General features: G+C 42.7%; 1 protein-coding gene across 1 annotated transcript in view; it reads right to left on the bottom strand.

Annotated features, from left to right (window-relative positions):
• Positions 1–1,731: 1,731 nt before the first annotated feature.
• Positions 1,732–15,765, bottom strand: part of supt7l (SPT7 like, STAGA complex subunit gamma) — a 41,350-nt gene continuing 27,316 nt past the window's right edge. Inside the window, exons 3-5 of the mRNA XM_043687242.1 lie at positions 14,375–14,699; positions 9,702–9,942; positions 1,732–4,440 (exon numbers count right to left, since the gene is read on the bottom strand). Coding sequence (XP_043543177.1) covers positions 4,172–4,440; positions 9,702–9,942; positions 14,375–14,699 — 835 coding nt within the window. The 3' untranslated portion in view covers positions 1,732–4,171. The remainder of the gene's footprint in view (positions 4,441–9,701; positions 9,943–14,374; positions 14,700–15,765) is intronic.

Below are 15,765 nucleotides of genomic sequence, written 5' to 3'. Positions count from 1 at the left end.
AAATTAAAATTTACAAGGAAAAATGAAACATGACCTACACAATAATATTTTCATTGGAAATAAATGTTTTCAATCAGCTCATTGTGCCTACGTGAGAGACCTGACCCCCAAATTCAATAGATCTATCAATCAACTAAAAAGTTGCAAGGCATCAAAGCTATACATCCCAGGTGCACCTAAGCCTGCAGCAATGGTAATTCACCAAGCAACCAGTCTAAAATCTCACTATAGAATCATAGAAAATGACTTGCTGTAAACAAAATTTCCTGATTTATTTTAATATAAAACTCTGCAACAACACAAAAAGCAAAAGCCTTCATCTCAAGCATATTGACAATTGTGACAAAAATGCATTTTCTTCCTGTACTGTACAGAAATATAATTGATGTAAAACACTTTCATCAAAAAGGATTCCACTCAGATCAGCATGTTTGACTAAGAGGGCTCTGCAACATGTATTTCTACAACTAACACAATGGCTGAAAGGGGTCAATTAATAAGACTGGTCTAGTTATCCAAATTATAAATATAGATGTAGCTTTGCTCGCGGAGCTGAAGGTTCATTTTCAGACATTTCGTCGCCATACTAGGTAACATCTTCAGTGAGCCTCCGGACGAAGCCTTCGTCCAGAGGCTCACTGAAGATGTTACCTAGTACGGTGATGGAATGTCTGAAAATGAACCTTCCAGCTCAATGAGCAAACCTATATCCAGAACCTCAACCCGAGCTACAAATCTTCTCAAAACTTGCACATATTTTTGCCTTTGTCAAAAATAATTAGGAATTGCAGTTGACGACTTCCTTTGATTCTCTCATGCTGAAGAAAGTCAGTGTCACCTTGATACAAATCCCTCTCATCTGTGATACACCATTCGGGCACATTTCCAAATTTATCATCATGTGGTATTCACTTCCCTTAAGCACCTATGACATGCTTTACATTAAAAAGGCATTACACAAATGCAAGATCTTGACCTGAACTGGAATATGACTGAAAAATGTGTTGCTGGAAAAGCGCAGCAGGACAGGCAGCATCCAAGGAGCAGGAGAATCGACGTTTCGGGCATAAGCCCTTCTTCAGAAAGAAGGGCTTATGTCTGAAACGTCGATTCTCCTGCGCCTTGGATGGTGCCTGGCTTGCTGCGCTTTTCCAGTGACACATCTTTCAGCTCTGATCTCCAGCATCTGCAGTCCTCACTTTCTCCTACCTGAACTGGAACATTTCAAACAAAACCTTTTTTTCTACTTATTGATCAAAGTCTTCCATAATTTGAACACTCATACCAGAAATATTGATAAATAAAAGACCGGAAACAAATTTCTTTCAGAATTTTTTTCTGCCTAATTCATCAGATGATGCCTCAGTTTTGTCCAACGAGTGGCAAGGATGAGAACAGACTGGTGTGAGATAATGCATCCAGGATGTTCCCGTCTTGTAAACTCTTTTTGTGAAATGAATCTTTTAAAGCTTCTAATGTTTAGATCAGTTGATTATTGAACCTGTTGAGCCTAATACAATGCCTAAGCACTTATGGAAATAAATATGTCAACATTTGTTGGTGGATGTAATGCACTTGCCCAACCAATAGCATGTAAAAATGGTAGCTTCACAAAATATTTGCCAGCAGGGTTTGAAAAAGGTAAATTCAAAATGCCTCATATTGTTCACTGAGAGAATAAAAGACAGCACCAGCCTATCTTTATTGAGTCTGGCTGCTTTACCGAGGAACTTGAAAGAAGACTTTTATTATCTTAACCTTCCCACACATGAGCACTGCACTTTATAAATTATCAGTAGACACCAGTGGTTGGCTTAGTTTCAAATAATAGAAACAAACAGTTCTTTGAAGAGAACAAACAAAGAATGTCTGAAATGTTCAGCAAAGTTGACAGTAAGTAGACATTTCAGGGAGCAGACCCTTTCCTATAACTTTTGAAGACAGTTCTATGAACGCACTGTGTATTCCCAGGACACTTCTAAATTCCCATGGTCCAAGCCCAGACAGCTTTCCAGATTGTCAAAGGCTACAACATTTAATTTCATAAAACAGATTTTTATTTGGTTCTCTGAACTGCGTGAGCTTACCATAGAAGCCAATTGTTCTGGAAACACCACAAACAAGTTCTAAGCTATTCTTTAATTGCTAGTATGTTTAATATTTTGTGTCACAGTAAAATAGAAAGTTGCTAGTGCAAGTAATAATTGAATAATAACCGTGGTTAGAAAATACCTGCTCTGCACATTGGTCATGCCGAAAAACACATTTTCAGATAACAAATCAAAATGGTTATGTTTTTTCTCACGAAATGTCTTAATTTAGGAGCTTGTTCACCTAAGACAATTTGATATTAATAAAAAAAGTGCCTATGAATAGTTTGTTTAAATTGTGAACATGTGGCTTTGATGTCCAAATGTTCAGAGGAAGACCCAGACAAGAAAAGAAATACCTACAAAGTCTCAATGCTCCACTTCTACCTTAAGGGGGGGGGGTTATCCATGTTGTGCATTTAGGAGGGAGTCTGAAGTTCATAGTCAGAAATATATGAGGCATGAACATTCAATCTGAGTGGAGTGCTAACAGCTTGGATTCATACAATTACACTGTTTCTTAACTCAATGGTTGCACAGGGGAGGTGAAAAGCCAGCAAGAAGGAAAAAGCTGTCTATTATGGAGGCAGCGCAAGTTGTGTGCAGACTGCTACAATGTCAGCACTGGCTGGTTGGAAATTCAACTAAACTAGTTCTTCTTCCATCACTCAATGTCTTCTTTCACACCACCTCCTCTCGTTAACTCTCTGAAGGGAATGTAACTCTGCAAGGTTTCAGACACACAAGATACTTTTAGCAGATTTTATGCCAGAATTGTTAGATTCTTGGGGATTAAACACCAAACTTGGGTTTCACTTGTACAAAGCTGGTGTTATTTCCAAGTGAGGAAGTTAGCACCTTGGTTTTATAAGCACAGTTACCCTGTCAGAAATGGAGAAAGAGTCGAGGCTTAATTTCTGTCGTTGAAAGATTGTTTTGATTCTTTGATGGGACATGACTGTCACTGGCAAGGTCAGAATTCTTTGGCCATCCCTAATGACCTTATAAATGTAGTGGATAACTTAACTATTCCTAAAAATGCTAAGAGTCACCTACATTACTGTAGTTACACAAATGCCAAATCAGGTAAGGATGGCAGATTTCCTTCCTCAAAAGACACACAAGAAACTGATGGACATTTATAACAATTCATGACAGTTGCCAGTCACAATTACAGAGACTAGATTTTTATTCTAGATTTATGTTAATATTAAGTTTCAATCAGGATTCTATAATTCTATAACTGTCACTATATGGCATTGTGGTATTGTCTCTACCTTTCAGCAAGATGATCCAAGTTAAAATCCCACCTTTCCCAGAGGTGTGTCACCGTATGTCCAAACAGGTGGATTAAAATAACGATGAATTCCTTCTCACTTAGTAAGCATGCTGATTTCATTCAAAGATGTGCAGGTTAGGTGAATCGGCCATGCTAAATTGCCCAATGAGTCCAGGGAAATGTAGGCGAGGTGGATTAACAATGGAAAATGCAAGGTTATAGTGATAGGGAAGGGGTGGGTCTAGGTTGGATGCTCTTCAGAGGGTCAGTGTGAACTTGATGAACTGAATGGCCTGTTTCCACAATGTAGGGATTCCATGTTTCTACGATTTAGGCAAATTAGCTACATCTGATTATCTATAATGGCTGTCATGTTGGTTACATAACAAGCAATACAGTAAGTGAACAGTTTGTATTAATGGCATAGAAACAAAAATTCTCTCTGAATAAGAACTCTTCTTCACTTGAAACCAAATTACAACTTACATTTCATTAGTGGAAATGTAGCATTGCATCCATACAGATCCTCAAAAGTCCAGATTATTTTCTGGAATTTTCCTCTTCAGCACCATTATAATTAACCTGAAGGAACTTCAGGCTGCTTGAAGCAGTTTTTATTATTGTTTTGTTCTTGTCCCACTGACAGTAAACTCAACAATGATTCTGAATTCAATTCCTGTTTTGGTTGGAAAAATATTTCAATTTAGCAGTCATTATTATGGAAAAGAACTATTTCAAGTAAGCACCTGAAAAGTAAAAGTAGAGAGAAAAATAAAGAGACATTTTCATGCCCAGTGTATATTCACATCTTTCTCATCTTTTTCTTTGGTCGCTGATTGAAAACAGGAGAAGAGGCGATCAGGCTGTCAGGTGAATGGGACATGTAGCTGCCATCAGAACCAGCAGTGTTAGGGGTTTGCGGGATACCAGAGTCACTCATGGCAGACATTGGCTCTTCAAAAACATCATTGCCCAAAACACCATGAGGAGGCCCACTGCCTTCTTCATTCTCCTGAGGCTCCATTTTAACTTGAGTCAGGTTCCACAACGGAGAGCTGCTTACCTCAGGCCCTGAACGAAACAAAGCAGGAAAACAAAATAATGAAACAAAACAATTCTTGTACCATAAGCAATAATACAACATGACCGGAGATAGCAAGGCTGACGTTTATTACCCACCCCATGTTGCTTAGAGATGGCATTCATGACACTCGAGATTCTTGCATTTTATATTCCAATTTATATAGTCAAATAATCTATTGGTCAAGCTTATGACACCATCTAGCTGTACTCTCAATTTCTGTGGATTGTGTATTCAAAGTCTGACATATCTTTATTCATCCATGCCGAAGGATATTTTTCTGTTCAATGTACGTTGTATGCCTATTCTTTGCTATTAGCTCTCACAATGTTTTATCTCAATTTTTTCACTTGTTTTTATGTTACAGGAGCTATATATCAATGCAAGGGGTAATAGTATTCCTGGTCCACATTAAATTGTATCGGTCCAATCCATCCATGCTGACCAGATATCCCAACCCAATCTAGTCCCACCTGCCAGCACCCAGCCCATATCCCTCTAAACCCTTCCTATTCATATACCCAACCAAATGTCTTTTAAATGTTGCAATTGTACCAGTCTCCACCACTTCCTCTGGCAGCTCATTCTATACACGTACCACCTTCTGCGTGGAAAGGTTGCCCATTAGACCTCTTTTATATCTTTCCCCTCTCACTCTAAACCTATGCCCTCTAGTTCTGGATTCCCCCACCCCACTTTGTCTATTTATCCTATCCATGCCCCTCATAATTTTGTAAACCTCAATAAGGTCACCCCTCAGCCTCCGACGCTCCAGGGAAAACAACCCCAGCCTGTTCAGCCTCTCCCTATAGCTCAAATCCTCCAACCCTGACAACATCCTTGTAAATCTTTTCTGAACCCTTTCAAGTTTCACAACATCTTTCCAATAGGAAGGAGACCAGAATTGAACGCAATATTCCAACAGTGGCCGAACCAATGTCCTGTACAGCTGCAACATGACCTCCCAGCACCTGCACTTAATACTCTGACCAATAAAGGAAAGCATATCAAACACCTTCTTCACTATCCTACCTATCTGTGACTCCACTTTCAAGGAACTATGAACCTGCACTCCAAGGTTTCTTTGTTCAGCAACACTCCAGGACCTTAGCAGGACGTATACACTTAATGATAAGATTTGCTTTCCCAAAATGCAGCACCTCGCATTTATCTGAATTAGACTCCATCTGCTACTTCTCAGCCCATTGGCCCATCTGGTCAAGATCCTGTTGTAATCTGAGGTAACCTTCTTCGCTGTCTACTACATCTCCAATTTTGGTGTCATCTGGAAACTAACTGTACCTCTTATGCTTGCATCCAAATCATTTATGTAAATGACAAAAAGTAGAGGATCTAGCACCAATCCTTATGGCACTCCACTGGTCACAGGCCTCCAATCTGGAAAACAACCCTCCACCACCACCCTCGGTCTTCTACCTTTGAGCCAGTTCTGTATCCAAATGGCTAGTTCTCCCTGTATTCCGTGAAATAACCTTGCTAACCAGTCTCCCATGGGGAACTTTGTCGAATGCCTTACTGAAGTCTATGTACATCACATCTACCGCTCTGCCCTCATCAAATCTTCTTTGTTACTTCTTCAAAAAACTCAATCAAGTTTGTGAGACATGATTTCCCATGCACAAAGCCATGTTGACTATCCCTAATTAGTCCTTGTATTTGGAAAGACATGTACATCCTGTCCCTCAGGAATCCCTCCAACAACTTGCCCACCACCGACCTCAGACTCACTGGTCTATAGTTCCCTGGCTTGTCCTTACCACCCTTCTTAAGCAGTGGCACGACCTTAGCCAACCTCCAGTCTTCCAGCACCTCACCTGTGACTATCGATGATATAAATATCTCAGCAAGAGGCCCAGCAATCACTTCTCTAGATTCCCAGAGTTCTAGGTCTGATCAGGTCCTGGAGATTTATTCACCTTTGTGTTTCAAGACATCCAACACTTCCTTCTCTGTAATCTGGAAATTTTGCAAGGTGTCACCATCTATTTCCCTACATTCTATATCTTCCATATCATTTTCCACAGTAAATACTGATGCAAAATACTCGTTTAGTATCTCCCTCACTTTCTGCGGCTCCACACAAAGGCTGCCCTGCTGATCTTTGAGGGTCCCTATACTCTCCCTAGTTACCCTTTTGTCCTGAAGGTATTTGTAAAAACCCTTTGGATTCTTCTTAACTCCAAAAGCTATCTCATGTCCCCTTTTTGCCCTCCTGATTTTCCTCTTAAGTATACTCCTACTTCCTTTATACTCTTCTAAGGATTCACTCAATCTATCCTGTCTATACCTTACATATGCTTCCTTCTTTTTCTGAACCAAACCCTCAATTTCTTTAGTCATCCAGCATTCCCTATACCTACCAGCCTTTCCTTTCACCCTAACAGGAATATACTTTCTCTGGATTCTCGTTATCTCATTTCTGAAGGCTTCCCATTTTCCTGCCGTCCCTTTAGATCTGGTCTATCCTTTTCCAACACTATTTTAAATCTAATAGAATTATGGTCGCTGGCCCCAAAGTGCTCCCCCACTGACACCTCAGTCACCTGCCCTGCCTTACATCCCAAGAATAGGTCAAGTTTTGCACCTTCTCTAGTAGGTACATCCACATACTGAATCAGAAAATACACACTTTACAAATTCCTCTCCAACGAAACCCTTAACACTATGGCAGTCCCAGTCTACGGTTGGAAAGTTAAAATCCCCTACCATAACCACCCTATTATTCTTACAGATAGCAGAGGTCTCCTTACAAGTTTGTTTCTCAATTTCCCACTGACTGTTAGGGTCTACAATACAAACCCAATAAGGTGATCATCCCTTTCTTATTTCTCAGTTCCACCCAAATAACGTCCCTGGATGTATTTCCGGGAATATCCTCCCTCAGCACAGCTGTAATGCTATCCCTTATCAAAAATGCCACTCCCCCTTCTCTCCTGCCACCCTTTCTATCCTTCCTGTAGCATTTGTATCCTGGAACATTAAGCTGCCAGTCCTGCCCATCCTTGAACTATGTTTCTGTAATTGCTTGATATCCCAGTTCCATGTTCCTAACCATGCCCCGAGTTCATCTGCCTTCCCTATTAGGCCCCTTACATTGAAATAAATGCAGTTTAATTTATTAGTCCTACCTTGTCCCTGCCTGCCCTGACTGTTGACTCACTTCTCTTCTCAGCTGTACCCGTCTCAGATCGATCTCTTTCCTCACTCCCTCCCTCCCTGGGTCCCACACCCCCCACCTTATTGGTTAAATCCACCCGAGCCACTCCAGCAAATTTCCCTGCCAATATTAGTCCCCTTCCAAGTTAGGTGCAATCTGTCCTTCTTGTACAGGTCACTTCTACCCCAAAAGAGATTCCAATGATCCAAAAATGTGAATCCTTCTCCCAAACACCAGCTCCTCAGCCATGCATTCATCTGCTCTATCCTCCTAATCCTGCCTCACTAGCTCGTAACACCGGGAGTTATCCAGATATTACTACTCTCGAGGACCTCCTTTTTAAATTCCTGCCTAACTCTAATCTCCCTTCAGAATCTCAACCTTTTCCCTTTCTATGTCGTTGGTTCCAATGTGGACAATGACCTTTTGCTGGCCCCTCTCCCCCATGAGAACATCCTGTACCCTCTCCAAGCCATCCTTGATCCTGGCACCAGACAAACAACACACCATTCTGCTTTTTCTCTGCTGGTCACAGAAATGTCTGTCTGTACCTCAGACTACAGAATCCCCTAATAAAATTGATCTCTTGGAACCCGACGTACCCCTCGTTGCATTAGAGCCAGTCTCAATACCAGAAACCTGGCTGTTTGTGCTACGCTTCCCTGAGAATCCATCACCCCCTACATTTTCCAAAACAGCATACTTGTTTGAAATGGGTATAGCCACAGAAGGCTCCTGCACTATCTGCCTACCTCTCTTACATTTCCTGGAGTTAACTCATCAATGTGACTGCATCTGAGACTTTTTCCCCCTTCCTATAACTGCCTTCCATCACATAATGCTGCTGTTGCAAACTCCCCATTGCTTCTAACTGTCTCTCCAACCGATCTATTCGATCTGATAAGACTCGCAACCAACAGCATTTATTGCAGATATAATCCGCAGTAACCCTTAAACTCTCTTTAAACTCCCACATCTGACACAAAGTACATATCACTGTACTAAAGGCCATTTTTACTCCTTCACAATCTACAGACCCAGAAAATAACACCGTCTTATTTCTCTACAAAACACTGCACCAGGTTAAATTAATAGTTATGGTTATTATTTTAAATTTAATCAAGAGACATATCTCTAAAAACAATCAAGAAAGAACCCACTCTCCTCACTACTGCAGACTTTCTGTAGTCCACTTAAAACAATTAACTTATCTGATTCTGTGCTGTGAACTTTGTTAGTAACTAGTCCTGGGAGCCTGTAGCATCCGTGCAAACTGCCTTATCAAGTTTTATCTACAAATCAGTTCAAAGCAATGCATCATGCTTTAGAATGTCGTCATGATGAGGAATGCATGCTATAAAGGAAGCATTACCCTTTTTATGGTGCTTGTTAGATCAAACAGCAGGGCAGAACAGTGTTCTCTCCACACAGTGAGGATGAGAACTGGTGTCACTAGGCATTGGTAGAAGGAAGACTTCAAGCTTTAATCACAAGTGAGATGACACAGCAGGAGCTAGAAATGTGTTGCTGGAAAAGCGCAGCAGGTCAGGCAGCATCCAGGGAACAGGAGAATCGACGTTTCGGGCATAAGCCCTTCTTCAGGAAAGAAGAAGAAGGGCTTATGCCCGAAACGTCGATTCTCCTGTTCCCTGGATGCTGCCTGACCTGCTGCGCTTTTCCAGCAACACATTTCCAGCTCTGATCTCCAGCACCTGCAGACCTCACTTTCTCCTCAGAGATGACACAGCAGTCAGTTTGCAAAATAAATCCTTTCATGGAGTGGCAAGCTCTTTACCCACCCACCACTGTGACTAAACAGCCACTCTATATTGGGGATTAAATGTTTGCATCAAAATTTTTCAGATAAGAGTGTTTTCCCTGTGGTTATGGATAAATAATTCACTGTTTTTCTGCTTTTGTTTAATTAGAGTAAGCATAATATCCACAAGGACAGCTGTAAAAATAGCCCAATAGTTACCATACACCAAAGTGTCCATAATGCAGAGTCTATTTTCTGTATATGTAAGGGTAGCTCATTGAGGCATGAAGGTGGAATTTGAAATGTGTTGTTACCGGATGTCTGTGGGGATGCATCAACCTCCAGGGCAGCAGCAAAACGTTCATGAGCCTGTGCCAGGACCCCAAGTTGTAGGGCCTGCTCGCCTGCAGACAGATCAGACTCATTCTCTTCATTGACTGGGAAAGCAATATCACTAATGGGCTCATCCTTTATTTTCAATGGTTTAGTGTCCTCAGTGGAGATCTTCTCAGGACTAACCAGTTTCTCATACTCTTCAGCCAGTTGCTTGCTCACCTATAAACAAGATACACAAAATAATGCAGGTGAAAACAAACCAAAGTAGGCAAGCATTGTGTTCTTTTCAGAAAGATGTACTAATATCTTGGAGGGCAATATTACTGCAAAATATTTGTACTCTCATGAGTCCATAACAATGCTAGAAATAGACCTGATTTGGAGATGCTGGTGTTGGACTAGGGTGCACAAAAGTTAAAAATCACAACACCAGGTTATAGTCCAATAGGTTTAATTGGAAGCACTAGCTTTCAGAGCGCCTCTCCTTCATCAGGTGCTGTATTTCAGAGAATCAAAGGTTCTGGGGATAAGGCAGGAAAGAGGACTTGACAATTATTGTGGAGAAAATGAGGACTGCAGATGCTGGAGATCAGAATAGAAGAGTATGGTGCTGGAAAACCACAGCTGGTCAGCAGCATCTGAGGAGCAGAAGAATTGACGTTTTGTGCATTAGCCCTTCATCAGGAATGACGCTTGTGGCTCAAGGGGGCTGAGAGATAAATGCAAGGGGTGCGTGGCTGGTGGCAAGGTAGCCGGGAATGTGATAAGTAGATGAAGGTAATAGGTCGGAGGGGAGGCTGGAGCAGATACGTGGGAAGGAAGATGGACAGGTAGGACAGTGCCGAGTTGGAAATTTGAATCTGGGATAAGGTTTGGGAGGGGGTGGGGGCATCACTGATGACACAGAAGGGGAAATTGCTCCCAAGAGGACCAATTCCACCACAGCGCTATCCCTTATCCCCAGTTCCTCCACCTCCACCCCATCTGCTCCCTGAAGGACCAATTCCACCACTGAACATCCCAGATGGCCTCCTTCTTCATAGACCACAATCTCCTCTTCCATGTGGTTGATGTTGTCCTCTCACGCATCTCCTCCACTTCCTGCACCTCCGTCCTTGAACGCCATCCCTCCAAATCACAACAAGAACAGAATCCCCTTATCCTCACATTCGACCCCACTAATCTCCAGATACAATTCATCATCCACCACCATTTCCGCCAACTACAAACAGGTCCCACCACTAAGGATACATTTCCCTCCCCATCCCTATCTGCATTCCGGAGAGACCATTCCCTCCGCGATTCCCTTGTTAGGTCCACACCCCCCGAACAACCCACCTTCCACTTCTGGCACCTTCCCCTTCCACTGCAAGTGCAAAACCGGTGCCCACACCTTCCCCCTCACCTCCATCCAAGGCCCCAAAGGATCCTTCCACATCAGACAGACATTTACCTGTATTTCCACATACAACTACTATGTCCCTTGTTCCCGATGTGTTTCAGAGAACATCTCTGGGACACGCGCACTGACCAACCCCACAGCCCTGTGGCCAAACACTTTAACTCCCCCCTCCCACTTTGCCAAGGGCATGCAAGTCCTGGGCCTCCTCCACCGCCAAACTTGAACCAACCAACGCCTGTAGAAAGAACGCCTCACCTTCCGCCTTGGGACCCTCCAACCACACGGGATTCACCAGTTTCCTCATTTTCCCTCTCCCCACCTTATCCCAGACCCAAACTTCCAACAAGGCACCGCCTTCTTGAATTGTCCTACCTGTCCATCTTCCTTCCCATGTTTTCACTCCATCCTCCTCTCCGACCTAGAACCTTCACTCCCACCTTCATCTACCTATTACCCTTACTCAGCTACCTTCACCCCCACCCCCATCCCTCCACCCTCCCATTTATCTCTCAGCCCCCTTGGGTCACCCCCTCATTCCTGGTTAAGGGCTTATGATTGAAATATCGATTCTCCTGCTCCTCGGATGATGCCTGGCCAGCTGCGCTTTCCCAGCGCCACACTCGTTGACAATAATTGTATCAACCGTGATCGCACTGAATGGCCGAATGGATGTGATGGAACTTGAGGACATTTGGCACCAAGTTTCTGAACACTTATTTGTCTATGCAAGGGAAGTATAGCCATCAGGTGTTCATGCACATTCAGGCCTTGGGAACTTGGCCGATTTCTTTTCCCTCTCCAGCTCAGACAGCTGAGGCAACTACAACAGCTCATTGCTACTCCCGGCAAGGTCAGCTCACACAGCACAATCGCATATGCAAGCCTGGGATCTTCTTGGTCTGCATGGATCAGTACTAACCAACAATAATCTCACAGAAATACTGATTTATATACCACTGCTAAAATAATAAAATGTACTAATGTGGTTCATAGGAGCATTATCGAATAAACAACAACAGCAAGCCACCAAAGTACATATTTGAGCTGGAAAAGTAGGTCAGAATGCAGAACCCCAGTTTTTGCAATTCTCCAGGTTTAAGGTTTTTCTGCTTTTTTGAAGATATTGAGGGCTATAGGGTGAATAAGCTAATTTACCATAGCACCATGGAACCAGAGGCCTTCAAGTGGGGGGGAGCAGAAAGGAACATAGTTGTAGAAGGGAGCAGTACAGTAATGGAGACTGACATTGTTCTGTACAGCCACGAACATGAGATCAGGAGACTACATTCCCTACCTGGTACTAAAGGTTCAGGACATCTGCTCAGGGATGGACAGGAAATTGGAGTATGGGTAGGTGCTCCCATGATCATGGCCCATGCAGGTACCAACAACATAGGTGGGGCAAGAAGTCCTCCTTTGGCAGAAGGGCAATAATCTTTGGATTACTACCTGAGTCAATCCATTGGCAGAAGGTACCTGGGTTAATAAAATCAAACGGCTCAAAAGGCTTGTATGGTAGAAGTGGGTTCTAGTTCATTACATACTAGCATCATTACTGGGGAAAGGTGGGGGGGGGGGGGGTGGTTGGTGGTGTCAAGGGATGGTTGTACTTTTGGGATGGTAGGCACCTGTACCACGCTTGGACCAGTGCTTTAGCACACAGTATCAGTAGGGAAGCAGAGTAGGGAAGCCATGGGCGGCACGGTGGCACAGTGGTTAGCACTGCTGCCTCGCAGCGCCAGAGACCCGGGTTCAATTCCCGCCTCTGGCGACTGACTGTGTGGAGTTTGCACGTTCTCCCCGTGTCTGCGTGGGTATCTTCCGGGTGCTCTGGTTTCCTCCCACCATCCAAAGATGTGCAAGGCCAGGTGAATTGGCCATGCTAAATTGCCCGTAGTGTTAGGTAAGGGGTAAATGTAGGGGTATGGGTGGGTTGCGCTTCGGCGGGTCGGTGTGGACTTGTTGGGCCGAAGGGTCTGTTTCCACACTGTAATGTAATGTAATCTAATCTAATGTAATCTAAACTAAAAATGTTCTTCAATGAGATTCAGGGATCAGTTTTGGGTAGATATAGTTCATCAAGTGGTAGAATCAAGGCAGGAGATCAATACAGTAATATGGGAAGTGAAAGCCAGAGAACAACAGGAAGGAACAGAGAAAATAATCAAAATCCAAGACTACACGTTACAAAAAGAACAAAAAGACAAAACTAAAGACTCCGGACCTGAATGACCATAGCATTCATGACAAAGTAAATAAATTGATAACGCAAGGTGAAGTAAATAAAAATGATCTGATAGCCACTTCAGAGAAATGGTTGCATAATGACAAGGATTGGGTCCTGAATATTAAGGAGTCCATCAATTAGAGAATAGGAAGCTAGGTGAAAGTGGAGTAGCAGCACTGGTAATCAAGGACCTCATTGGTACAACAGTTGGAAATAACCTCGGCCCAGGAGATCAGGAAATAGATAAATTATTTTGGGGGAGGTGAGGAATAATAAGGGAAGGGAAAGTCACTAGTGGAAATGGTCTACAAGTCCCTGAACACTAACTACAAAAATGTAGGATAAAGTATTTGTAAGGAAATATTGGGTGCTTATTATGTAGTGATAGCAATTATCATGGGTGATTTTAATCTACAAGCAAGCTAGAAAAATCAGATTGGTAATCTTAACCTGGAAGAAAAGTTCAGTGAATACATTTGAGATAATTTCTCAGAGTAGCACACACCGAAACCAACCAGGCAGTAGGCTATACTAGACTTGGTAATGTGACCAGGTTAATGAATGACCTCAGAGCAAACCCACCCCAGCAGTGACCACAAAATGATTGAAGTTTACATTTATTTTGAAAGGGAGTGGTGTGGGTCTAAGACTAGTATTTTACATTTAAATAAGGACAACTAGATGAGCACAATAACAGAGCTAGCTGTAGTGAACTGGATACTCGGCTGGGAGTAGATCAATAGAGAAACAGTGCAGACATATATAAGGATATTTCAGAATACTCAGAATAAGTACAAAGCTGTGACAAAGAAAACATCCAAGGCTAACTAAAGAAGGAAAACATCAAACTTAAGGAAAAAAAATACAAACAAACAATGGCTTAAAGATGAGTGGCTGGTCAGGAACACGGACAAACTTCCAAAGCCGAATGAACAATTGCCAAATTGGCATTTTCGAGTCCTGCTGGCAGGGTACAGATGGTTCTGAAATATTTCAATATGTTCATGATGTTGTTTACCAACCTGGAGAGTGTAGCTATGATAATCCTTAATACGATGTTGCCAGAACCTTTGCAAGGAGAGCACGCTGCCGATTCCCATCTCGTGGAAGACCTGCTCCATCGCATCCTGGAATGGGGTCTGGCCGACCCGTGCTTCTCGATCCGTGGCAAAACGCAGAAGCCGTGTAAATTTGAAGTAGTAGTCACTGGCAATATCCGTCAGTGTTTCCAAAACGCCCTCGTAGGCAGATTCGAAGCCCGCATGAGCCAGAATGGTGGCAACTGACTGGTAAAGCAGCTGCCGACAAGACGTCCAACTGAGCTCTGTCACAGGTTCACCTTTTCCTCTAGGACCACAAACAATAAACATTTCAGCTAATTCATTTTGGGAAGCAGAGGTATTGATGCTGTTAATGGTGATACCACACTAAACATAGGGCCGCAGAACTTTTCTTTTACAGTCAGCTGTCTGTTACATTAATTGGAAAAAAAATGAAACTCTTTTCCCCAGCAAGATGCGGTGTCTGAATCAGTTGCGATTTACAAACTCAATTCAACATTTTCAGATAATGCATGGACTTAGGGTGGGTAAATGGGAATTGAATGCACATCAGGCATCAAACAGATTGGCAGAAGATGTGAGAGGCTGAATGGCTTACTGCTATCCCAGCAATTCTTCAAAACGTGGCACTGAGAAATCCACACAAAAACCCAACAGGGAACACATCTTTATTGTCAAAAGGACCACTTGCTTAGTATATGTGGGATTACTAGCTGGGGGGGGGGGGGGGGGGAAAGGGGGGTGGTTAATAAACTAAAATCATTACGTTTATTTGCAAGGCACATTGGTAAGCTTCTTCATTCTTGTCCAGTTAGCACCATGCTGTGAAACTGATTTGTGGGGTAACCTTTAAGTGCTCTGCAAACATGTATCTTTACAGGCGCATGAGTGAACAACACAGACAACCAATCTTTCACAATATGGTTGAGAAACAGCCAATATTAACAGGCCTGGAATGAAGACTCAAGATATTTCCAAGGATGCCATTTTCGAGCAACCTTTATCTGAGAGACCACTCATCTCTTACATTCCAAGCTGTCAATTCACACCATCAATTTTCATCATCATCTTACACAAAGATCTTTAGGGATGTGGTAGAAGGTCAAGGTCAAGGACTAATTCTATCAAAGAGCCTAAATAGGTACAAACAATTTTCTAGGCCATCAGATTCTATTTATCATCCACTTGCCTGGATGGGTGGAATTCTAAACAATAAAAGATGATCAACATGACCCAGGACAAAACATACCACATAATCAGTACCTCATTCACTACCTTTAAGAGCTACTCCCTCCACCTCTTACACATGGTAGCAGCAGTTTGTACCATCAACAGAAAACACTCTGGCAACT

The sequence above is a fragment of the Chiloscyllium plagiosum genome, chromosome 3 (genome assembly GCF_004010195.1).
Source record: "Chiloscyllium plagiosum isolate BGI_BamShark_2017 chromosome 3, ASM401019v2, whole genome shotgun sequence".
NCBI lineage: Eukaryota > Metazoa > Chordata > Chondrichthyes > Orectolobiformes > Hemiscylliidae > Chiloscyllium > Chiloscyllium plagiosum.
The sequence above is the reverse complement of the archived record's forward strand: the minus strand, read 5'-3'. Positions and strand labels throughout refer to the sequence as shown.